The sequence below is a fragment of the Corvus kubaryi genome, unplaced genomic scaffold (assembly GCF_017639235.1).
Source record: "Corvus kubaryi isolate FWS band 111438036 unplaced genomic scaffold, C.kubaryi_AGA036_p1.0 37148, whole genome shotgun sequence".
NCBI lineage: Eukaryota > Metazoa > Chordata > Aves > Passeriformes > Corvidae > Corvus > Corvus kubaryi.
In genome coordinates, this window is record NW_024581038.1 from 785773 (window position 1) to 812792 (window position 27020).

General features: G+C 42.1%; 1 protein-coding gene across 2 annotated transcripts in view; it reads right to left on the reverse strand.

Annotated features, from left to right (window-relative positions):
* The window catches only part of PLPPR1 (phospholipid phosphatase related 1), a 117985-nt gene that overhangs the window by 14285 nt on the left and 76680 nt on the right, over positions 1-27020 (reverse strand). For both annotated transcript variants that reach the window (XM_042021484.1, XM_042021485.1), the window contains exons 3-4: positions 14877-15065; positions 5374-5506 (exon numbers count right to left, since the gene is read on the reverse strand). In XM_042021484.1, the coding sequence (XP_041877418.1) occupies positions 5374-5506; positions 14877-15065 (322 nt within the window). The remainder of the gene's footprint in view (positions 1-5373; positions 5507-14876; positions 15066-27020) is intronic.

Below are 27020 nucleotides of genomic sequence, written 5' to 3' on the forward strand. Positions count from 1 at the left end.
CAGCCTCTGTACAACCCTCTGTCCTCCCTGCAATTCATGCTCAAGCTCTCTTCTTCCACCCTGAATCTATGTAACCTCAGTCACTGCAGCTGCTTGTTGACTCCATGGAAACTCTCGCTATTAGTGGCATTTAAAATGCCTCTGATTTGAAAAAAAACCAAACCACTACCACAACAAAAATCAACAAAAACCCTCTTGGGACTTTTAGAAGAGCATCTGAAAAGATATCAGGAGGAGGGAAGTAAGAAGCCAGTGGGTGGAAATGAGAAGGCTTTATTACAGAAAGAACATGAAACCCTTAAGTAAAGTGACAAAAGAAACAATGCATTGAAGGGTTCACGAGACATCAGAAACTGGGCTCTTCAGTAACATATCATCATGTTTTCTACCAAGGATATTTATTTAGGCACTTCTCTCTGTCCCAGTCAATTTTCTGAATTTGTCACTCTCAACTTAACTTGCTTGGAAAATGTTCCTATTTCACATGCACACTCACATTCACCTTACCCCTTTTCCACCCCCCTGTTTTTTAAGGAAGATTAGAGTTTCAGTGGAGAATGTCCATGGAAGGACTCAGGGCTCTATGGCAATGTTGATCCTCAACCCATCTCTGAATGTTTTGCTCTAAGAATCTTGTGCATCCAATAAAGCGATAAACTTATAGCCCTGTGACTCAGACTCTGCTAAATCACCCTTCATCATTACATCTTAAAGGAGACCTGTATCATTAATCCATTTTACAACAGGAGAGATGGGGGTTGCAGGGGAATTTATTGTCCTGTTGCTGTGGCATCAGGAACAGGCTCAACATCAAGCTTCCGAGTGCTCATAACCTCATCCCAGGATTGGCTTTGATCTTCTACCAAAGACCCCACAAAGCTCACTACTCCAGCTATCTACTACCTCTTGTGTCTACCCGCTTCACTTGTGGGCATCTGCCTGGATACTTGCTTCCCCCAGATATAAGAAGGAAGACACATGGTTTGACCATGCCAGAAGTAATTCAGTTCCCACTGCAAGAGTACTCTGGAGGCTCAAGACTCGTCCTGACAGATGCACAGGGTATCTTCCTTCCTCACTGCTTTCACAACCACCAGTTTTCATCAAGGCAGCTGTCAGCTCAGAGCCTGGCATCAAAGGGAACAGTAAGGGTTGGTTTGTCCCCAGCAAAGTGACCTTTTTCTCATTGTGGAGGTTCTTCTGTGATAAGATCTACAGTAGCTCAAGCTGCTGCGGCAGTTTAGGTTTGGGGCAACACTCCCAAATACAGCTTGAGCCCTATGGAAAGGCAGCCAGTTAATAACAGAACATGTAGTGTTTCACAGCAAACTTCAGATGCAAGGCAGACAGAAGGACAGGGTCAGGTAAGCAGGTGCTCAGGGAATTGACATCAGAGCTCTGGGTTGTATCTATCCTATTACAACAAACTCAATGTGTGTATAAATCTTGTAAACCTTTATTTGCTGAACTAAAGTCTTAATTGGCTGAAATAAAGCCCTAATTTCATTATTTAGCGGCCCACTGTGAGGTGTCACCATGCTTTAGATTAAGTTGTCAACTGAATCTATCTGCACCATTTGTTAATGGCAAATTATGCGCATCCAGAGTAAAATCCACTGGTAACAAGCTGATGAAGCATGCTGTATTTCTAGATATCTGAATTAGAAAGGGGCTACTTGCATGTTATCAGGGCTTTGCAGGTAGACAACTTAATCACGTGGATTAGAAACCTAATATAATGAAATGCAACACAATACATACTGCAGTCACCCGGTCGTAGTGGGTCAGGGAGGTCTGAATCCCTGATCGTGGGGGTATGATAGCAGCTGTACATAAAGGACTAAAACCTTGACTGAAACAATTCACTAAAATGTTTTATGACCTCTATTTGCAATACAAAGCATGAAGCAGAACGCAGAAGCAAATGCAAGGTGGAACAATGTTAACAAAGTGCTGCTATGGGAAGCTGAATGGGAAATTACAAGACACAATGAATAAATATACACAAAAAAGGCTGTGTATGCTCAAGTTGGGAGACAGGGAGAAGAGGGAGAGGTCCAGGAAACAGCCACTCTTGCCACTTAGTTTCTCAATGGTTCAGCACATAAACAGCAAGTTTTGGCATTAGAAATTGGTGATAGAACTGCTGGGAAGGGTGGGGAGAGGAGGGAAGAGAGAGGATGTGACTAAAGTAAAGCAGTGCAGCAGCAATATATCAGAAAAAACTGCTCTAGTTTGACCTCAGAATCTTTTAAAAAAAAGTCTGTGAAAGCAACTGTAAAAGATAAAGAGGAAGATGGAACAAATTGCAGCATACATCAAAGTCTGATGTTTCCAAGCTAAGCCAGCTTTTTTCCACTGATAAAGAAACTGGTTTTCTAAATATAGGAAACAGCAGGTTTCACGAGTCTAGGCTGCAATACAGGATTTGATACACACTGCAGCAAGGTGAGAGGCAGACCTTTGCCACAAAAGCAAATGTCTACCAGGATGAAGGATTCATGCCAGGGCTAGGAAGCAAGAAGAAATTGTGGTTCTGCTTCCTGTAGACAAAGACTCAGGGAGAGATTTAATACAAAGCTCAACATTCAGAGTCACAACTAAACTCAGGACAGAAGGCTCTTAGAAACAAACATGTGCTGAGACCTTGAGGAGAACGAGGAGACAATCAACAGAGAGCACAGTAAACAAGATAGGAAAAAAATGGGACAGAAACATGGGGCTTTGCCAGCATTCCAGAAAAGCTGTAGGTTTTTTGTTTTGTTCCACTTTCAAAGTGCAAAGAAGTGCTTAATTCTGTATATGTGAAGGAAAAGCAAGAGGTGAAAAGCAAATCTAGCACCAAACGCAAAACATCCAATGGACATTATATGAGAAGGGTCCTTATCTTTCACAGGACTGAAAGACAGCTTGAAGTTTCCCTTTTTGCTTCTCTTTCCTTGCAAAATATAGATGAATGTTCAATGAAGTATCTATAGCTTTCTGTTTGTTTTGTGGAAAGCACATTTAGGCTACTATTCTTAAAATCCCATCCTTTCCCTGCAACTTCCACTACAGAGTTAGGGAGGGAGAAAAAGCCTCTTTGCCTTTCTAAAATTTGGGAGCAGCAACTCTTAAAGTTCTCCATGATGTGCCTTGCAGGGCCAGACAGTAGTGTTCATTTTTCCTGACACATGAGCACCTAGACACATTGCAGGATTTTTCTCATCCTTTTGAAAAATATAAACTGTAATGCCTTATAATACATTTTTCAAAGCAGTTAAATTACTGCTTTTTGAAGGTTCTCATTAAGACTTGCTTAAACATCTGGGTACCAAAACTAAACTGGCAGCAAACTTTTTGCCACAAGCCAGACTCCTTGCTAGGGAAGAGAACTTGCAAGAGAACTTAGTTAATCAGCTCTGTAACTTTTGGCCCTAAAGTTTATCAAGAGAACACACCCAGAAAAATCCATGTAGAAGCAACCTAGTTGTCTTTGCACAGCCAGGCACCTGGGAAGCCTCATTTTGCAGGAAGCAGCTGTATGGAGCTAACTCCCCTGGATCATCCAGGCAAAGGGTACAGCTGCTCAGTCTGTGCCATGTTTTCAAAACGCAGGCAAAATGCAAAATGAAAAACATGCACTTATCTTCAGTTCCTCTCACAAATTATTTCATCCAACAAATTCTACTTCTCTCATTTCACTGCAGAGGCAGGGAAAAGGTTTCAGAAGAAAACAAGCACATAGTGTAGTTTAAGGCAAGGCAAAGACTTCAAGCCGTTTTTAATAATATTAACTTCATTTTTCTCAGGAAAACAAACACAGCTGCAAAACCAAGATTCATTTCCCTAGCATGGTTTATGTCCTACTGCTCTCTGAGAGTCCACTGTATCATTGCTATCCCCTTCTCTTCCACCAGAAGAGAAACAACAGCATGAATTTTTAAGAATAAAGCTAACTGTAAGAAAACATACTGAGCAAATGCTTAGCCTCCATGATCTAAGGACTTTTAGTGCTGACCCCGCAGGCAAGAGTGTTTGATTGGGACTTTGCAACATGCCAAATGTGCTGGAACAGTCAAAAAGCCCTGAGTGGCACAGTGGACATTGGTACCCTGCTTCTCTCTTAATGGCAGTTTGCTGTCCATCAATGTGTCCAGGAGGTTATGTAAAGTTCAAGGGTGTTTTACTTTTAACTTCATTTCTGTGTCTTTTTGCACCCACCAGCAGCACACAGACCAGGCCCAAGTAACAAACCACAGGTGGTTTGCTTTCACCCCCATGGTGGCAGAAGGGACATTTCGCTCCCTGCCTTCCATGCATAAAGCAGGAGGCACAGAGGGACGCGAGGGAGGAAGAAAACTACGGTTCTTCCTCCTTTGCAGCATATATTTGCTGATAACGAATATGCTAACACAGGGTAAGACCTTCAACTCCATGCTCTGAGGAGGTACCCTGCCTGCAGCCAGGGATGTGCTCCATGGAAGCAACGCAACACTTGCCACAGCCACAGCAGATATTTTTCATTCCAGGTAAAGCTCAGAAATTCAGCAGTGGCAGGGAAGAAGTGCCCCAGGTACTCTCAGCATTTTTCCCCCATTGCTTCTCGTAAGTCAGACCACGAGCTGGGGCTCGGCTCTCTGTGAGGGGCAGTGTGTGAGGGTGCTTCACTTCTAAGAGTGCACGAGGAGGGCAGTGCCATGATGCTCTGTGGGCAAAGCCCCTCTTGGCCAGCAGGGAGCCATCTGAGGAGCCACTGGCCCATGCCAGCAGCCAGACATCCCATCCCACATGTGAACTTGGGACTAATCAACAGTGTGAAGAAGGTAAAGCGGTTTGCAAGCACCATGTAAAGCAACCTCTACGTGGTTTAATGACAGAACTTAATTTCTCAGCAATTAACTCAATGGAAGCTCTCAGAAAAAGCAAATACAATGAAAATAATAATAATATTATTTTGAAGTGAACTCTGGGCTTTTTTATGCTGTGCTCAGCTGAACATTATGTGGCAGAGTTATGGATGTTAAAATTAGAGCTGAAAAGAAAAATGCCAAATAGATGAGCTAGTGAGGACCAATTTGTAAGTAAAATGGGTAGCTCACATAAACTAGCAGTGATGGATTCATTCATAAAAGGATTTGATTGGTATAACCTTTCTTTAAGGGTCTCAAAAAAGCATTAAGCTCAGCAGAATATGATCTAAACCAGCTCCAGCCAGCATGATATGGCAAATTTTGAAAGTTACCTTGCAAATCCTATGGGGAATATCCCTCTAAGGTGGAAGATGCCTGCAAAGATTTCACAGCTTAATTAATTTTGTGATGTGCTTTGGCGGGGTGTTTCATTCTGGTTTGGTTCAAAGAGGGTCCAAGTTGCAGTACACAGGATGCTTACCTATAAAACGTATTATTCTTCGAAGCAGTGGGTTCAGGTAACAGCACTCTCCAGTCAAAATAGTTTTCTCTTGAATAATGAGGGTTTCTCGGGTAGACTTTATGAAATACATGGATATCTCACCAATAAATATCTGCCGGGAAAGGGAAAGAAACAGAAGGTTAAAAATTATATGAGCAAGCATTAAAACATGGGTGACTAGTTCCAGCCCACTGACAGTCCTACACAGTAGTGTGTTTGGGGACACTGCACTTACACTGTGGGGCTACTCAGCATGAGCTGACACAGACCCAGCTCCCACCCAGGAGAGGGTTCATTCTTGCACTCAGTGTTACAGAGACCCAGAGGAGCTGACTTTAATCATGGGGTGGATTGTGATGGTGCATCTCTCCCCCCTCCCCTGACTGCCCTATGAGCTGAGAAATGCTCATTAAGCCTTAGCCTTGATGAGCTGCACCTGGACTAAGCCCCTCTTGAGCATATCAGAATCATTGCTCCCAGGAGCTCCTGCTGTCTAACGAGCACCTGTTTTTTCACAAACAGCCTTGGAAACTTATTTTTCTTGTCAATAACAGCCCAAGTGAAATAATATTTTTGTTGTTGAACCTCCCACAAAAGCTACCAACTTGAATTGTGCTCAAGGTGGAAAATTACCATAACTAAAGCCCACTCTCTTGTGACCCTCTAAACAACAGTTCAAAGTGAGATCCTTTTTGAGCTCTCAGTTCCCAGAAGATAAGGGGGTAATGTGGATGTCTCAAACACTGATAACTGGATGGCCATGGAGCCAGCCAAGAACTGCTGGTAACAACAGACAAGGATTGTTGGTAATGACCGAGGACTGTTGTTATTAAAATGCTGTGAGAACAAGATTTGACTAAATGTCCTGTTTGACTTATCAAAAATGAAGTCTCCAGAGAACCACTGCTTATGCTGTTAGCAGTGCTTATGTATTGCATACTTTTGTGTGATCTGGTCATTCATGCTTTTTATAAATGTAATAGCTGCTTCCGACAGGAGTAGGATCATTATTTCTTAAGCACTTAGAACTAATTTAGTTCTGTTGCACTGAGGCCTATCTACCCTCACTAAAGCTGGACAGAATTTAATCACAGGCTTTAGAGGCAATGATAGTCCACACACAGCAGGAACTTCTGAAAATATCACCTATCATGTTCTGTCAGCAGGCTTTAGAAAGGGAAACTGGGAGCCTTTCAGAAAGACAGAGTTTGCAATTAAAGTGTTTAAAATAAAAAAGCCTGCCTGAAATGGAATAAATGAGCTTTTAAGGGGGAGCATTCAAAATTATTAATTTAATACATTATTACAGGACATACACAAGGGAAATCCATAGTGTTAGGGAACAGTCAGAGAAATACATAACAAAAGTGCTTGTGTACAGACACACATGGGGTGGCACAGACACCTGGAGTTAGTATAAATGTCAAGGATAAGTCACCTTAGTTCACTTTGACTGCTGGAATGGTGTGTTGTTTCAAGGGCAACAATTTATCCTTATTAAGCCAGATGAGCGTCCTTATTGATTATTGACATTCAAGCCAAGTATGCTCAACCTCTTTATAATTCTACCCGCTGATGGCGAGAGATGTGGAGCTGTAAAATGCGTGTCGATAATGGCATCTGGAGGGGAGCTGATGCATGGGAGCTGCACTGAAATATTGCCTTTATCCCGTTTCACTCCATCTGCTCTTAACAGAATTGGCAAGCAGTTCAATAAGCTCAGCTCACTAACGACGGGGCTGGGAATTAAGAAAAAGACCATCCGCACTAAAGCAGTTTGAAAGTGACACTCTGTTTCAAACCATTTATTATTTGAATTATTATAATGTTCAGAAGTTTGAATTACTGCTTTGGCTCTCTGTCTGCCCGGGGCTGTACATACACACTGAGAGACAATTCACACCCTGAGGGAATTCTACTCTATGCAGACAGGGGCTACTCGGCTTTAAAACGTCCTAAACTTTTCAAATAAGAGAGACTTAGGTATAGAACATACTAATAGTCCTCCTGTAACAATACATACATCTTTAAGCTTCCTTTGCATCAGAAGTTAACGGAGTATTTTCCTGCTTCAATTCCCATCTTTGTTTCCATAAATCTAGCTGTCTGGCATACTCCTCGCAACTCCCATGTGCATAGATTAGTTCCACTTAGATTTAGGAGTAAATTTTGCCAGGCTGTAAATCTGTTCAGTTCCATTCCACTGATTTAAGCAGAGTTATCCCAGATTTCCTACAGCATAACAGTTAAAAATTTGATTTTTTTTAAAGTGAATACTGCCTTTGGTTTAATGCAAAATTTATGTATATGGCAATAAAGTTGTGTTTGTGTGGAGATACAAAGTGATTCAACATAAGTAGATGATTCTTGTCATGTCATCTCTGGCACTGAATTTAGTTGCTGAAATTTGTTCTTATGTGCTTAATATGGGATCTCTAGAAAGTCAGCCTTACTGTTTCCTAAAATTTCAATGGGCAATTGGACACCTGATTCTGAAAGCTAGTTCATCTGTGTGCAGTTGAATGTGGTCTGAATAGCTCTCAAAGAACTTGTATTTTTTTTTCTCTCCAGGCATTTCTGAAATCAAGTAACTCCACTGATTCTCGTGATTTAAAACCTGATGATTCTGCATGATTCATGCGGGGTCCACATCCAGCCAAGTTGTCCAGCTGACCTCCCAGAATCAATCACCGGCACTACTGAGTGCCTCAGCTGCTGCCAAAACAGAATCAGCACTCCAGGAATGGTTACAAATCAGTTCTATATCTGAAATCCAAATATAGATTCTGTATATAAATATGGGTGGAAAAAGAAAAGAGCAAGCAAACTGCTTTTATTTCCATTTGGGAAAACAATGCAAGGTTAGTGAACTTCAGTATCATATCGGTTTAATTAGATAGTAGAAATGGCAGGAGAATTGCACTGAAGGTTGGGGATTGAAAGCACAAGTGATCTGCAGTCTGCCGTGGTGTAGGTAATAGGGAAGCAAAGGTAGTGCTCTGGATGTATTTTTGTTCTTGTTTGCCTGAATGCAACAGCAGCTCATCTACACTGAGAACATTATTGCTTGAGAACCCTTGCTCACATTCCATTTCATATTACTAGCAGGTAAAAATACAAGGATGACTCAAAGCCCCAGTATGAATTAGAAGTACCTGCCCAGAAGTAATTTTTACTCTGATGATTTCAACCTCTCCAGTGACAAAACTTCTACAATTTTCCCTGCCTTCCAATTACTGGCAGTGTCACCAAATACTTGTCCCTCAATGTTCAGCTCTCAAAGCCCTCTGCTGCACATGCTTTCCTTATTTCCTGGCTCATCCTGACCCAGCAGATAATAAAATTATCTGTCCATTTTCCTCTTCAACAGTCTTTTATCCATAGTAGTCCTTCAGCTGACATTTTCAGACAGTGAAATGTCTCATCTTCCCCTTTCAAGTTCCCAGCACAGCATTAGCACCTGATACTCCCTCCACTCCTGTACAGATTACCAACAATTTGTAAATTTAATTATCAGTTTAATCAACAAAACAGTGGAACTATTGCTTTTAAAGGGACATGGAGTATTTTTTTTCCCCTACAGCACTTTCTGATAAGCTCGCACAAAGGATCATTTGCACCACTTTGTTCCCAAAAAAAAAAAAGAGGTGAACTTCAAGAAGACCTCTTTCTGTGAGGATAAACTACGATAAAACTATCCAGGAATGTGTCTGTGGTACAGCCAAGAGGAGGTTGCAGACAGCGTCATCCTAGAGCTGCCCTCCTGTGGTAATTGTGCAGTGGGGCAAGGATGGAGAGCCAAACTGAAGAGTAACTACTGATGGCGCTGACTGCCACGGATGGGCCCAGCTTTTAACCCCATTTGTTCCTTTTATCAGTTTTTCTCATTCAGGACATTGGCCTTGTGCCTCAGTTCAAATCCTGTAGCAAAGCTGAGGACTGTGTCCCTTCCTCACTCCCCTGCCATGCTTTCACATACTTCTCCTCCAGTAGCTAAAATCTTTCTCCTTAGTCATGTTTCTCTAAACTCCTGTGCATGTAGTGCCACAATCTGGTTCCTCGTGTGCTCCAGTCATGCTGCCCCAGTCTCACCTCTGTTTTCCTCCCTTTGAAAACCCACTACAGATTCACTGCAACTCAAGCTGCTCATCCGTCTTCTCCAGTGGGATCTGCCCTGACTGCCTCCTCGCTCTGCCACTGCTGCTGGCAGGGGCTGCACCTCACAGCCCTCCTGCCTCCCCTTCACTCACTCACTCACTCACTCACTCACTCACTCGTGACAGACACGATAACACTACTTTTATAATTTTTTCATGCTTTCAGTGAACACTGGGGTTGTGTGAAAGCTCCCACCATTTTAATTTCAGTTGCAATTCCACACAGGTAAAGGAGGAGCATCATCCAGGATGCATGGAAGAGATGCAGGATGCACCACTGTGCCCACAGCCTGGGACTGCCTTAAGTCTGTCTCTCTGGGAAAGTCACTTCCTTCTGCTGCTTTTCATGAACAAGTACAAGTGATGTCATTTCTTATCACAGCAAGACAATGGAGTTCCTATATCAGGGAGAATTATGTGAAGTGCAGACATGACCTGTCTGTTTTTCCTATGCATTAAATTAACATTATTCTGATTTCTGTGAGCTTTTAAATCCTTCAACTTGTTTACTCTAACAGCACCCTTGTGACACAGTCAGTCCTTGTTAACATCACTTTCTACACTGAAACCCCACCCAGGGACATGCTAAAACACACAAAAATCTCTCCAGGAAACAAAACTGAACTTAGATCTTGGGACATCATTGCTCTTGGTTCTGGGCAGGTTTCAGCAAGCTCTATGACATTTCCCAAATCCTGTGCAAGGATGCGTGTGGCTGCGCTTTTAATGTCACAAATAGAAAGAACCAAATTAATCAAGTCTGCAGCATTCAAACAGCAGCCAAGGGGAGGAGTGGATATGAGGAAGGCACTGGCTGTGAGACAAGCTACATGCAGAGCACTGAAAAACAGAGAATAGCAGCAGATGAGGGTTGTGGAGCTCTCAACCCCAATCAGCCAGTTTCAGCATGACTCCACACACTCTCTCTGGGAAAAGCAGCACTCTTCACCAAAAGGTGACCTTTGCAAAATGTTCCAGAGGGTGTTTCATCAGCACTGGCCTCCACTGGGCCAAAAGCAGTTCTGCCGTTCTGCACTGTATCTCTGAGATTTGTATCAGAATGGCTGCAGTCAGGAGAGGGATGTTCTTCAGGCTCTACATGGGAGCTCGTGTCTCCATTCATCTGTCACGGAGTGGCTGAAGATTTTCACAAATCACACAGAATGGGGAGACACAGAATCACAGAGGGGCCCCTCAGTCCAACCCCTGTCAAAAAGCAGGGCCAGCACAACCCCACAGCCTCTGCTTCAGTGTTTGCCTACCCTCGTTGTTGAAGTCTGCCTAATTTGTAATCCATTTCATTTTTTGAAGCCAGTGTCCCTTGCAGGGTTGCCTCTTGTGATCTGAACAGTCTGTTTCCCTCTTCTCCACAGTCCCCACTAAGAACATGGCTTATATTGGCTTTCACTTACTGCTGTGAGTTTCTTAATTCCTTAGATCTCCCCCACATTTAGCCTCAGACCACGAGGAATCTGCCATCCCATCTGCTACCTTCAGGACCCAGTATTGACACTCTGAAGCTGAGACACTCCATGGTCAAATCCAGGTGGCAAACAATTAGCAACATTTATATTGAGAAAAGGCGCCTTAGAAGGCAGGATGTGGCTGAGGTCTGCCTTGACACCCTCCCAAGGGCACAGGATTTCTGCTGTGATCCACAGACCCAAGCCTGCCTGGGCAGGCAGTAGTTTTCCCTGATAACATCACTATCGTTGATATTACTGAGGACGAGGGACCAGCTGAGGGCTCCCTCAGACACTCTCTTGTCTTTGCCATCACCACCTAGACAGATGTTCTCTGCCCCCAGGAATCAATACTGTCTTTTGCAGAACTATACAAGGCAATGAAAGAGTGTCTTCAGCTGAACGTTGCAATGCCAGCTCACTTTTAATTTTCCAAGTATACAACTCAGTGTGTTCAATCTGCATTCAATTGCTCACCTCATTCTGGTTTTGAGTGGGTGGTTGTTGTTGTTGAATGAAAACAATAGCAAAGAATAGTTATAAGTACTTTCCCAGGACAAGAAAATTGCATTGTTGTTTTGTTTCTTTTTTTATTTCCAGTCAAAAGGGTTGCAATCCACAATTTATATTCTGGCCTGCTCAAAACTCGAAACTGTCTTACTGTTGTGCTCAAAAGCCTAATACATTGTGGTAAAACTGTCTAAAAGAATTATACTGAAGTTCTAATGAAGAGAAGACAGATTTCCCACAGCTCTGCATTGTTCCTCACAAACTGGCAGGTGGCTGGGACCACCACAAGGTTCTGGAGACACTGTGAACAGAAGTGCCTCGAAGTGTTGCACCAAACCAAAAAAGTGCATTTTTTTTCTTCCAGAATGGTGTGCAAACAGCAGAATATAAACATTTACACAGGGCACTGTGCACACCTTTGCCTCATTCCTTTGTATCCCAGTTCGTCATTCTCCACCTCACGACCTGAGCCCTGGCAGGACTCCGGAAGAGGGAGCCAAGTCACCCCTGGCAGAGGACGCAGCCTGCTGTGCTGGCACAGGGCTGAAGCGTGGTGGGCAGCAGGCTGTGGCACAGCAGGCTGTGCCCTCTGGCAGCGCCATCACCAGCAGAGCCTGGTGATTCCTGCCTGAGGAAGCTGGGAAGAAGCTGCTGTGAGAGAGCTCTGAGCTGCGTCAGATGCTCTTGGTTTTCCTGGCATCTGCTGCTGAGCAGCCACAGGGGAATCAGCCAAGGCAGGCAGAGATTCCCTGGCTTCCCTTACAGAAATAAATCACTGTAGTAACATGGCTGTGCTAAGCCAAAGCCAAGGAGTCATGACAGAATAGGAAAACCATCTAGAAGAATGGTTTCTTTGAAGTTTGAGAGGTAAGTGCAGATTGTAGAGAGAAGTTGGAACAATTTTCTCCTGCTTCAGATCAACACCGTAATTCAGCTTCTAATTCATGATTGGACTGGTTCAGTTTGACTGATTCCAACGTTATCTGACAACAAATACTCCTTTGCACAAATTAATAGCACTGGACACTTAACAGATTACATGTAGGCTGCCACTTCCAGCCTGGAAACAGAAGGAAAGAAACTGAAGTTCGTGTGAAAATGGTAGTGGCCCTTTCTATTCACTTTAAGGCAACAAAGAACAGTGAGAACAGTGCCCTTGAAGCTTTCTGCCACTGTTCAGTATTCATTTCACTGAGCTGGCTCTGTTCCTAAGCCTCTGTGCTTCTCTCGGGTGGGTAGATAAATCACATCGGATGGAGCAGAGTAGGCAGCAGTGCTGAACTCTGGAAGGATTGTTTAGTATCAGCTGGGGAATTGGCTGCTTTGCAGTAACCTCCTAACAGGGAAAGCTAGTCTTTAGGGACACGCATGAATGTGGTGGAGTCATCCCAGAATATTCTTAGGAGACTGTTTCAAAAAGAACGAATGAAATTGCATAAAACCAGGCCAGTTGCACTTATTTGCCACTAAAAGGGAAATGCACATAGAGTGGCACCAACCCACAGCAACAGCAGTACCAACCCACTTCTGAAAACTGCTCTCAGAAATAAAACACATGCATTCATTTTCCCCATGCTCACTGTCATAACCAAATGACAGAAACACAAAGATATTCCATTAAGTTCACAAAGATGCTCCCTTTTGCCTTGTAAGCAATGTAACACCTCACAGCTTTGAGTTCTCCCCAGACCTATGCACACAGGACTGCACTTAATGCTGCTTGTGTCCCAGATGAGGGAGCTTGTACAGATTCCCAGGATATCTTCCATAGCTCCAGAAGCCCATTTAGATAGTACTGTGATCTAGTACCTCGTTGCTGCTGGGTTCCACCCATTCCAACAGAAATTACTGCTCTCATGTCAAGCAGTGTCAGGACAGCGGTCACATGAAGGCAACACAGAGAGATCAAGTTTGCTACTGCAAATTCCCTCAGCCAAACCAACCATGTTGATCCAGTGGAGCAAAACTTGAAAGGTTAGCATCAAACTTTGTCAGAGCAAGGATTTAAACAGAAGATCGAAATAAAGAGCAGCACTCATTACCCAATGTTGTATCAGTAATCAAGGGACAAACCTCCCACTAATGTAATTTCTCTGGAATCAAGGCATGGCTGTGCCCCTCCATCTACCTTTACAAAAAACACTTGTGAAAGCTACATCCCTAAACACTGCCACTATATTGATGGGGGAGCTCCAGAAATGTGGGGTTTTAGGTTTTGTTTTCATTTTCAAATAATCTATTACTGCACCACAAAGTAAAATGAAAGCCTTGACATGCAACGAGATCAAATACACAAAAGAACACTGTTACTGCAGAGGTTTTTTATAAACTCATGATGTAATCCACTTCAAAACACCTGGTTGTTTTCAGAAAGTGTCCTGTACCAAAAGCTATACTCTGTTCTGCAGATTCCTTTCACACTTCTTACCACATTCTATGACAAGAACATGATTTGATGCACTAAAATTACTGCCGAACAAAGCCTAAAATAGACTATGGTGAAGCACTCACCATTCAAAAGTAATATATCATGTACAGCTTTAATAAACTTTTGAAAGAGATGAAAAGCAAAATTAATATAAGAAATAAATACGAATGGGAAAGAAATAAAGAGAAGAAATGAAACAAAGTCCGTAAACACAATTTGGCAGGAATTTATCAGTGTAATTACAAATTCAACAAAGCTGGGGCTATTGGTGAAATTTACAACTTTCTGTGTGGAAAATGGAAAAGGGCCAAAGCTTTGCTAACCAATGACTCAATAATTTGTTTGGCATTGTATGTTCTCAGCTAATTGAATATTTTCATCTGCATAGAACGGCTACATTGCAGTATACTGGCTGAATAGTGAAGAAAATCAGGTTAAAAAACGTTAAAAATAAAGAGATTATAAATAAAAAGGAAACAGCAGTCACATCTTTCTTTGTATTTATCATCTTTCTCCTCATCTAAGCCTTTTAAGGCCCTTCGCAGGAAATAATCCTGGATATGGTGCACATCTGACCTGGATTTTACTTCAGCTTTATCCTGTTTTCTTATTTCCAGTAATACATAACCTTTGCATTAGAGCCTCTCTGGAGCCCGGGAAATTCACAACTAATCAGTGAAGTAAGCAAGCTATTGTAAAAAGCTTAACAAGATCTAACCCTCAGTCTTGCACTGTGATTACCTCAGAATAATTACTTCTGGAGATGGCTGATGATCATCATATTAGGCTAAGGCAAAACAGAGATCCAGCTAACTGTAAATCGGTTACAGCTGAACAGAGAGGTGAGGAGACAAAGATATCACAGGACTATTGTTATTATTTATGAAGCGGTCATGGGGATTTCAAATTATTGCTCATACTCACAATCGCTGTCGGAGTTGAAGCCAGCACACAGTACAGCACAAGAGGGGAAATGAAGCTCTCATCCTCTGTCCCAGGGTACGGTTTCATCAAATTGCCATCCTGACAGAAGAAACCTTGGATATGCACCTGAAAAGTGTCGGTGTACTCGAAGTAGTAGGCGAGCAGAACAGTCCCAGCCATGATGACGAGCTGAAAATAAAGCATAGTCACAGAGAGGCGTTAGTTGCTTTTTGAACAGATGCAGCTGTGCCTGCGAGCTACTCTCGTCCTGTGGACCATCCTCCCTTCACCGTCACTCTGACAACCCCTGCCATAATGGTGTGTGAGTGTGTGTGAGAGTGTGTGTGTGTTTCTGTGCCTATGCTTTGCAACATCTGTTACATAAACCTTTTGGCAAACGACACTAATGAACGTCTCAGATAGGAGCAGGTCCGCGCCGTGGTGCACAGGGGGACGGGAGCTTTGACAGCTCCACGTTATCAAAGGGCATGTGAGTGTCAGCGCAATGGGGATCGATGGCAGCGGCAGGGTGAGGGGCAGCACGGCAGGAGACAGCAGCAGCAGCGACAGCTAAAACCTGTGCTCGGTGGCAGGGAGTGGGAAGGATTATTACAAAGCCTAGAGGAAGCTAAAGCCAAAACACTTTCCTGCTGCAGCTGCGAGCCCATGCTGAAGAACGTGCGTGCTGTGCTAATCCAGACAAACCCTCTGTGTCCCAGATGAAGACACATCCAGAGGAAGACTCACCTTTCCCTGGAGCTGCTTCTTAGGAGTAAAGCTTTAGAAGTCTACTCAGAAATCTCCAAGCAACCTGTGGGGGTTCCTGTGCACTGCCTGACTTACCCACTTGACCACAGCCACTTTTGAAAAAACTGGCTTGAGTCTGAAGCTTCATTTATATCACAGATATGAACTGAAAGGAGCCTTTCTGGTCTCTCTTTTCATACTTTGTGGCTCCTAAATGGGTTGGTTGGAAGCTCAGCAATCCACATTTTTTGTATATATCCCCAGCTACTGAGCATGAGTGTCTGCATTAGCTTCCCACATTGCTTCAGCAACACATCACAACAACCTCAGTAAAGATGTCCCTAGCCTCACTTCATGAAAATAAGCAGATTTACTAATTCTTGTTCCCCCTCTGCCACACTGCAAAGAAAATCTCATATCACAGTCCTCATCCAGAACAAAAATAGTAATATTGATTTATAACCATTTCTTTTTAGGGGTGATGGTTTTAAAACTAAAAGAGGGTCGAATCAGATTAGATATAAGGATTTTACAATGAGGCTGGTAAAAAAATGGCACCAGTTGCCCAGAGAGGTGATGAACACCCCATCCCTGGAAGTGTTCAAGGTCAGGTTGGACTGGGCTTTGAGCAACCTGGTCTAGCGGAAGGTGTTCCTGCTCATTGCACAGGGGGTGGACTAGCTGGCCTCAAAAAGTTCCTTCCAACTCAAATCCTATGATTCTAAATTGTGACTAGAGGATCTGATTCAAAATCTTCTTTATGGACACTAGTGCCACTGTTACAGAAGTTGTCACTATACAACTGTTTTTGTCATTATAACTATAAAAGTTATCTTGCCACACCATAGGAAAAAGTGGAATAACCAACTCTTGGCTTTAGTATCTTGCCTCCAGGATTTCTGCATCAAAACTGTGTTGCTGTGAGATTATTGTAAGACCCCTGAAAATTAATTTTGGGAATTCCATCTCAAAGATACACTTGAAGCTATTCATGCACTCCTCTAGCACATCCTTGCACACACACAGCCAGCCATTAAAGCCATTGTATATTTGAGTAAGAGTGGGATTAAAATTGGAAAAAAATAATGAAATCAGGTTAGTCATTGATGAAAGTAAAAGACCAAAGAACCCCAAAGTGGTTGAGGTGAGGAGGGATCTTTGGGAGTCAATTGGTCCACCCTCCGCTGCTCAAGCAGGGACACCTTGAGTTGCTTGCCCAGGACCATGCCCAGATGGTTTCTGAACATCTCTAAGGATGGAGTCTTCACAGCCTCTCTGTCACTGGTAAGACAGACTTAAAAGAAGGTCACAGTGGAGCCGTGGTTGTGACATTCCATCCCCCATTTTTTACCTTTAAAATTAACCATCTCATTTTGTAGATGTATTATTTTCAAGACCTCATACGTGCCCAGAATAAATCTTCCTTTTAACAAACATAAAGCAAGACGCTGCTATTTGTGTATTCCCCAGAGACCTTTACAGTAATCTTGATGAGTACATTCCCTATAAACAAACACAGTTCTATAACTAAGAACACAAGAGTTAATTTACATCTGAATTTAATTCCTTGAGCAGCTATAGGATCAACCTGGGCAACTCAGCTTTGTTAATTAACACCAGAGAAAGGCAATGACACTGTCACTACTCTACCTGACATGCCTGGATAAACACATTGGAGATTACAGGATGCTTGGATATAGAGGTATTTAAACTCAGTCCCAGCACCTCATATGACCTGGGCTGTCAAAAGCGATCTGACCCACCCTTCCTATCCCAAAAACGCTCCCAGAAATACTTCAGGTTGCCAGCCCCAGCTGGCAAACACAGGGAATACATGACGCAACAGAGAGCTGGTTTTTCTCCTCTTACTGGAAAAGGGAGAAAGAGGTTTACTGAACTTCTAACCTTCTTTGGGTGTCGTACGGAAACATGAACGCTTTTCAAAAAATAGAGCATTTTGATATGGGAGGAAAATGTCACTTATGCCAAATGCAGTCTCTAGACAGCATTTGCACAACTAACCTTGACCTTTCCAGTGTCAAATGCTGACTCAGTGCTGCACAAAAGCCCCTCCTGCACATAAAATACAGCTCTTGACTGACTAACATTGATATTGACCTAGAACATCACAGATCACAGGATCCCAGTATGATTTGGGTGGGAAGAAACCTTAAAGCTCAACTCATTCCAGTCTGCCTGCCATGGGCAGGGACACCTTCCACTAGAAGAGGTTGCTCCAAGCCCCTTCCAACCTGACCTTGAGATACCTCAATAATGAACCCAATCCTGTTCACACTTCCAGTTTCTGTGTTTTGTTCTTCTGAGGAAAAAAAAAAAAAAAAAAAAAAAAAAGCATATATCTGTGAAAAGAGATTTGAATTGTGGACACATCATATCCTGTACATGACATCCACCATCTCAGGGAAACAGCAACAGCAGACATTAGAAATTTGACCTCCAGCTAAACAGATCCTACCATATCCCAAGGGATGACATGTCAGCTATTACCAAAAACATGAGCAAAGTTTTTACTGCTCATACAGTCAGTGAAGACCTGACCATTTTTGTGTGGCAGCTTCCTGTGCCTCATCTTGAGTATTCGCTTCTTCAAGCAGCTTCTCAGCAGAACGCAACAAGAAACTTCTTTTCATTCTCCCTTCCCTTTTTCCTTTCCACATGGTAACTATTTCATATGTGTTTAATGTGAGTGGGATAACTGGCTTTGTTCGTGCAGGAAAAATTCTACTTGTAGGTGCTCAGTAGTGGTAACTGGTGACCGAGGAATGATCTGGCACAGACAGCAAGAAGGTCCCAGTGCAAGAAAAGGTCAAACTGTCCAGAAGCAGGGATGTCAGAGACAGGAGGACTCCCTGCAAGGCAGTAGACTTTCCCTGGGTGCTGGGATAAGGAACAGCTGCACTGCTGCCTTGTAGACTTCCTGGAACAGGAGCACTCCAGGGTCCCAGCTCAGTGGGTCTGAATTTTGTAGCCATGTTCTATTTGTAGCAAATGGCACCTTTGCCTTTTCTCCCTGTTTTCAGGTTTACAACCATTGAAGGAAGTAGGGAAAAAGAGCAGGCAGGATGACTTAAGATAAAGATACAAAACATCCCTTTACATCATTCAGAAAACACAATGCAGTTTAACACTAACATTTTGCAGGGTTTATTTATTAATCCTTATTAACTCATTTCCTTGAATTTACTTCGGGAAAAATTGAAAATGCTCAATAACTTCAGAAAGGCAGCCACTGAATAGAAGGCTGCTAATAAGTCTACAGTGCTTAATGGCCTCCATTACCACAGTATTTAACCATGCCATAATCCTTAATATTTATCATCACTCCTCCATTGTAAGGTAAGAAAATGCTCTTATCACCATTTTACAGAGAGGGGACAAAAGCTGAGGAGATGAAATGACTGCCTTTAGGTCACAGCAGAGCCTGTGGCAGAGCCGAGATTTAGCTTTCTTCTGGACCAGATTTTTTTGGATTAGTCAATAATCTGCACATGAAAAGGTTCAAAGATATATATGCTCAGGTCCTAATTCTGCAGAAGCTCATTCATGATAGCATTAAGAAAACAAATCGTGTGTTTGATTCAGCCCCATTTAAAAATTCCTTCTGAATTTAAATCAGTCTTGACAAGCTGGACTTAAGAAACTGGGGTGTGTGTTTTTCCTCAAAGTCAGTCATTTAAATGGATTAATTACATAGCACTTAACATCTATCCCTTGACACACCATTAAATTCTGCCCTGCTCTACAAGTCCACACTGGTTCTGCCCTTGCAGAAATTCCCATCCCTGCATATCCTTGCTCCTCTTTAACCTGTGGGCATTCTGTGCAGTCAAAAAATCCCTTTCTTCAACGTTCAAGAAATAGGAAGCAAGTCTTGCAATCTTCTTTGGGCACTGGGTAATTGTTTGGTGCAGAGTTAATCAGGTATTAATGAAAGATTGTGTCCTGAGTATAAAGAAAGAGAATCTTTGCAGTAAGCAGTACAGTTCAGTCACATGAACTCTAGGGTACTGGTGTACATACAGAAATCCCCCTCTTCACCTTAATACTGTAAGGTCTCTGACAGCAAAACTCAGAGAGCACTGACATCCAAATAAAATTATTGCACTTCCAAGTAGTGGGGCTGAAGCCCCACACTGTATGCACTCTCACGATTCACTGCAAAGTACTTCCCAATATTCTCAACAATTGTTTTTTTTTTTTTTTTTTAAGTACTGTTACCCACAGAAAAGAGGCCCCTGTTCTGCAAGTAAGAAAGCAAGAGGGCAACTCCACTTGGGAAAGGGGCATAAAGCTGTAAAAGAGAGATCAATATTAGAAGAGAGAAGACACTCTGGGAAAGAGAATTTTTTGATCAGCCTACGCTGAAGACTCCCCAGAGTTCTTAAGTGAGGAGCAAGAAACTGATGGAGAAAAGGAAGATACTGGGAAAATTTCTTGTGTAACCTTTAGCCATACAACCTGTCTGTCCTGTAAAACAGGCACACAGCCACTGCAAAAATCTCCTTTTGCTGCGTGTTTTGTCACTCATGTAAGTGCTATTGCAAGTCCATGTAAGTGAACTTGAAACCCCCCCAAGTACTGCTGCTATTTATACATAAATAGGTGAGTTCTTTCAGCTTATCAGCCTTCCCACAGACTACTCATAATATGTCTTACAATGCCTTTAATGTGCACGACTGAAAACTGAACAACTGTTATCACACACAAATGGCAGCATAAAATACAATTTTTTTATTCCTCCTGAAAAAGCCAAACCAGTATTTTGCTTGTGGTGTTCCTTAGTGGATAGTCATTGAGATATCTATTGATGCCCTTGCTCAGTTTGTTTCCAGCAAATTTCCGTGGTTTTCACTTCTTTAACTGGAACTGCCACAGTTCCATGGACACCACAAACCTGCAAAAGTGTTTTCCACCCATGACACACATGCTGTGGCTCACAGTTCCACCCATTTTGATCACATTTCTACCTCCCCCTCTGCCTGAACTCTAGTGACCCACTGTTATTATGTAAAGCTTGAAACAATTTGGTGTGCTTTTTTGAGAGAGGTGATGAGAGCATGACTCTTGGAACAGACGCACTGGAGCATCCAACAGTCAGGGCATACGTGTGTTCTAAGTTACTGCTGAAAGGAATTGTTAAGGTGTGTCTTTGCTCTCTACTGGATAATATCAGAAATATTTAACTGTGCATCCCAGACTGTTTTGTCCAGGGATGGGCCCAGGTGTTTCTCTGTGAAGGGAGGCAGTGCAATTTTCCTTGGAGAACTCCAGTCTTGCCGCTGCAGTGGAGGGATGTTAGAAGCACAGCAAACTGGAACAAATCACATTTATTATTAAATTCAAAGACCCACTTTTGCCTTTCTAAAAGCAGATCAATTCCTTATTTAAGAATTACAAAGTCTGTTTCCTAAGTATCCTGATTAGGATGAGACCTCAGAACCAACTCATGTTGGTTCAGGGATAGATATTTTTTTATAAATGTTGACTGTATTTATTTGTGGCTAGCTGATCTCTACTTAGTAAATCAACCTTCAGCTCATAGTGCTTGTAACTGACATAAAGAAAGAAAACATGTCATTAGTTATATTTTGTTTTCTTAAATAATCAAACTTCCTTCTGGCAGAAGAATTGCAGACTCCTAGAAAATACTGGATTTGCATAATTTGACTTGACAGTCATTTTGCCAGGCCTTTTCATAGTATCTGTCTGGGAATTCTTTTCAGGGCTCCTGAAATTGTCTATGCTGAAGGACCTACTACAACTTCTTAATAAGCATCTACATGTTCACACTGTGGAGTGATCAAGTGGTAGGGAAATGTTAAACATGCCTTCAGACAAGCTTAAATTCACAAATAACAAAGAAGATGGAGACTACCATTAATTAGAAGCCCATCTGATCCAGATGTGCCAGCAGCTGAAATTTCACACAGAGGTGTGAGGGCAGCAGGTGCTTGTCTCCCATTAGCTGTTAATGGGAATTAGCAGGATGAACCCTTCAGGGATCAGCAAAGGCCTGGGTCTCTACAGCAGTTTGTTAAGCGTCTGTTCTGCGCCATTTTACCACAAGTGATTCGTCTTTAAAAGTTTCACCTCCATACTTGCATAGCAGACCCAGGTCTGTGGAAAGAGAAGTGTGTTGGACAGCAAAGGCTCCTGAAGCTGCAGCAAATTAATATTTGTAATGGATTGTAAGGGTCGGGCCGACTGCACAGCCTTTCATGGTTGCCAAGAGACTGGATGCAGGAAATCACCTACATTTTACGAAAATACTGCAAAACAATGAGGACAAAAAAATGGACACAGGACTGTTCATCACACGTTATGTTGTGTAATGAAAGAGGCAGAGAAAAGAAACATCTATTGGAATTCCATGTAATGGTAAAATGAGTACAAGTGAATGATTTCATTATGCTGAATAACCATTTATTTCACACTGTCAGATTAAATACGAAATCCAGTGGTCTTTCTACACTGCCACTCCTCAAGGTGTTCTCTCTCCCTCACCTTATATAACTGATTCTGAAATCAGTGGTTTTTATGCAACTGTGGCACACATAAGTCATGGCCTGGCCTGCAGCAGCCTGGTAGAGGACGTGGCTTTGCTGCAGGAGTTCTGAAGTCCATTCAGTGTGCAGGCACAAGCTGGGAAGAGGAGGCAGAGAGGCTTATTAAGCCACACAGGCTTTTGAAGCTGGAGCTGTGTAGAAATCAAAGCGGTCTCTGCAGAGCTTCTTACAAGTCCATTTCAAGATCTTACTGTCTTATTTCACTATTTTAGTAAATAAGTATGCATTAGGTATAGTTTGTAAGGCTGAAGAAGACACGCTCAGACCAAAAAAAAGGACTTCATGTCTTCCCAAGGCACTTATTTCAGGAGGAGTTGTTTTGTGAGAGCAGCATGACCTCTAAAAATACTGACATCTGGTTAAAAACTGTTTCAGCTTCTTTTTTATGTAATGGTCCTTGAAGAATGGCAAGGTGCTTCACCACAATAGCTTAATGTTACCTAAGAGCTCACCCACATAAAGAATCCAGATTTCTCCAGCTCTAACTGTGCAGTTAAAGCAGTACAGGTCTCTTAATGGCAACAGATATAAAGGCATAAAAATGCTCTAACCAGTACAACCTTTTCATACATAGAAAATAAAATAAGTAACAGTATGAAGCACCTTGATTATCTCAATCTGTATAACTCAGATATAACTCAGTGCACTTTATACACTGCTCTAGCTTTCTCAGTTTAAAACAACATTTTTCAACCTTTTCATGTGTAGACTTTTACTTTTCACCAGTGATTCTTATGTAATAAATTTAAGCCTACTTTCTTTGACAGGTAAGTATCATCCACGGATTGGTCACAGGCTGAAACTGTCACCCTGAAGGAAGGAGGGACACCTACCCACACTGTGTGTCTTGTAACAGCCTGAGCCTGCCCTCACTGTATTCACTGCACTCACAAAGAGCTGGGCTGCCTTGGGAGAGCCTCTTTATATCAGCTCAGTCTGCGAAAAGCTCAGCCTTTGATGCTGCAGAGGGCCAACACAGGTCTTCTCACCGTTCAGAGGGAATGACAGGCAGGGGCAGATGCCCCTACAAGCTTCAGGTGGTCAGCTAACGCTATGGGCACTTGCACAAGATTTTGTGTACCTCAGAGAGGCAGGGAGATGAATGGGCAAAGGAAAGATGCAGCAGCACCAGTGATGGAAACTGGAAAAAACAGAGTATTGTCTTTTTAATCAGTGACAGCAGAGGAAAAGCATTTCTTCCACAGCTTGAAGAAGGAGGAAGTGAATCCACCTCTCTCTTGTAGAACCAAGTAATACCTGTGTTGCTATTAGCAAGAGAGTTTCTGTAAAAATCAATACTAAATATATCTTTTACTTACCTAGAAAATAGATCACAAATGCTGTGAAAAGGCTTATCATTTAGGAACATGGTTTAGGGACATTTGCTAGTGGTGGACTTGGGAGTGCTGGGTTAATGGTGGCTCTTGGTGGTCTTAAGGGGCTTTTCCAACGTCAGTGATTCTGTGACTCGGCTCCCTCTTGTACAACCCTGAATATCTGCTCACCCTCTTACAACTTCTCCATTTTGGCAAGCTGTATTTCATTATAATAATTTGCTTTCTTTGTGAAATCATCATAAAAACGTTCTTTTTCTCCCTTAAGATTTAGATTCTATCCAGTTGTGCTACATCACTTTGTCCCTGTAACTAAACCAAGAGCAGAAAGGGTTCATATGGGACAACTACAAGGAGCTGTTGTTACTGTTTTTGTGACAGCACAGACCTTGTTATGTTGCAGACTTAAAAGAAATATGATCTAATTAAGAACCCAGTTATGATGAGGTATATGCTAGATATATATTTTTTTTTTAATTTAAGGAATGTACTGATAAAGTAGACTATTAAATTCTGAGCTTGATTCAAAGTAGATTTTGAAGGCTTATCAGCAGGGGGCATTAATGCGACATTAAATTCCAGATGCCACACTACCAAACAACCCTGCACAGCCTGTAATGTTTTATGGTTTTAATATATTTGGGGTTTCCCCTCTATTTTTCCCATTGTAATCTCATTTTTTAAAGTAGAGCTGGAATTTTAGGTCATTTAGTCATAATAGTAATTTGGTTAATAATCTACTGTGGGCTTCATCCTGACTTGTAAAAGAAGTCTTTGTCCCTGATTTGTGTAGTTTGAAAGAGGAGAGGATGATTTTAAGACCAGTAAATTTGCAGCCAGCAATTTCAAAGGGGATTATCATGAGCAGGAAGAATAGTTCATCCCTCTTGGTGAGCATTTGTTCACAAGCCTCAGTAGCTCCTTGACATCAGATCGTGCACCCAACTTTCCTGTGTTTGCACTCTGACATTACTACTGACCTGGAGAAGGGAGGTGTTTCCAGAAGGCAGTTTTAAATAGCAACATTTTCCCTCTCCACTGACTCTGAAATAAAAGCAACATCACTGATAATGTTAGTCATTACTTACAAAGAATGAACCCAGGAGTTCACATCAGTAGGATTTTATATTGTGTTAGTTTTCCAACACTAACAAACAACAAAAAGATGATTTTTTCTTTTTCCCCTAAACCTTATTGAAGACAGTTTCACAAAGGTTCTCTGTCAGAAAGCTTATCTAGCAGTGAGCTGGTGACTGAAGGGGTCAGAGCTAAAAAGGATGAGCTATCCACTGCATTCGTCCTGCTCCTTGGTCTTTTACTCAGCGCTGACTCTCAGGCCCTGGCACACTGTGATCTCACTCTCACTTTGCTCACTAATAGCATAAAAGTTACTGAGCCTGGTCTGACCTTCCTGGATTAAAATCTGTGCAATTTACACCAATCCACAGCCTGTCTATAAGTGTAGTGTAAAGAGAAATAAATTTAAAATTCTGACAGGGATTACATTCGTAAATTTTCTTTCCAACAATAAAAAGCTGGAAATTTAGCTAATTCTTTTGAACTGCAGTTGAGATTGTCATATCACCACTTGATTGCTGGAATGGAATTTTTAAGGAAAATTAAGAAAAGTTTTAAATACACAGTAACACTGGGACTTTAAGCATCATTTGGAAGACACGCACTTTAAGGATGGGGATCAGGAAGCTACTTGTCTGGTACAGTAGCAAACTACTCTGTAAAATTAGGTAGGTTTCAGGGCCAGACTCTCCAGCTTTGCCTCCTGTATCTGGGATATCATGGTATGTCCCAGACTTTTTCTGCCCCTCAAACACAGAGCCTGTATTTCATGTAATGTCTTCTTCTCAGGTACACATGGACTGCTACCTTTGTTACAGCAAAAATCAGTTTGCAAAAAAAAATAGTGAAATGAAACCTGTCCCTCAAACAGCTGTATAAGCTGTATAAGCACAGGCATTCGGAACTTCCTGTGAAATCGTTGGCTATCTTCCTTGTGTGAAAATCAAGACTCGTCTCTTAACAAAAATTGAGAACTACAATTTTCCTTTAAGGACCCAGAAACACGAGGTCTGATAGCCTTTCTGATAAATGTCAGGATGAGATTTATACAAGGGGGGGAAGGGGAATAAACTTTCACTTGTCAGGAGGGAGAACACAACAGCTTTTTAAAATTTTACTTTTACTTAGCAACTGAAGAATGTCATCACCATTATCAAGTGATGGTGATTAAGACCTCCAAGCCACAAGTACAGCATATTTATCTTCCCTTGAGCAGGTCCCCCGAGGCTTTTCAGCAGGTGGCATTATTAATTCTCTACCCAGCTCTAAATGGCACACAGACAGGAGACTGCTGCTTCCAGCACATAACACCTTAAAATGATCTACAAATTGTGGTGGAGACTAAGTAATTCTTTTAACATAAAAGTCTGCATTAAAATGGCATCTGTTCAGAATTATTCTTTTTTTTAGCAACAGAAGCAGAGATATATTTTGACTACTCTGATATTAAATTAAAAGACATCAAGAGCATTTTTTTCTCTCCTGTCCTGTCCATCTCCTCGTCTCCCCATCAAGACATCTGCAGAATCAGCTTTTTCAAGGGAAGAGAACACCACGGAACTTCAGGCCTGCACCAGCACCAAAATTTCCTATACAGCACCTTTAATGACAAGAACAGGCACATTTCTAAATGCAGCACTACATAGCTTTCCCCAAGGTTTAAAGACCTGATGTTGAAGCTGAGGGAGAGAGGAAACTGAGAGATACTGAAGTGGAAAATACCTGTGATAGCTTGGGACTGACCGAAAACGAATTACCTTCCCAGGACTGGTTATCGTGTCTATCCAGTGTCTGCCTAAAAAAACAGTACAAAATTCTGGGATCATCTCTAGGACCTGTTAAGAGAGATCTTACTGACTCAATGAAATCCAGCACCTAACACACTAGTAAAAACTTCTGTACTTCAAGCATCATATGACCAGCCACTGCTAGGAGCAGCTGCTTTGGTTGGAAGGCTCGGAACATCTTTCACTGCTTCTTCTAAATGCCGGAGGAGTGCTTTGCACCTCGTGAAACTGCCCACAAGGTTAAAACATAGAAAATAGTCTGCCATGTTTTGAGAACATAGTCTGATGTTTTCAAAAAACTGTTGTGCAAATTGTGCTTAAAAGGACTCAGGGTTTGCTCCTCTAAGCCATGCTCTGGATCTACCTATTGGTCTGCTCCAGCCTCAGAAACACCCAGGTTCATGAAACTTGTTTGAATATTCGAATATAGCAAAGTAATAAAAAGTCCTGAAAACTCAGAGCACCTCCAAAGAGTTTAATGAGAACTCGGTGTTTAATTTGCCCTTCTAACTTTGAACAAGATGTGTTCTTCTGTGAAAGGCTGCTTTGAGTTTGACTCTTTCTGGCAGCAGTTCTTAACCTGGACTACACTGAGCTGAGTCATCTAGCCCA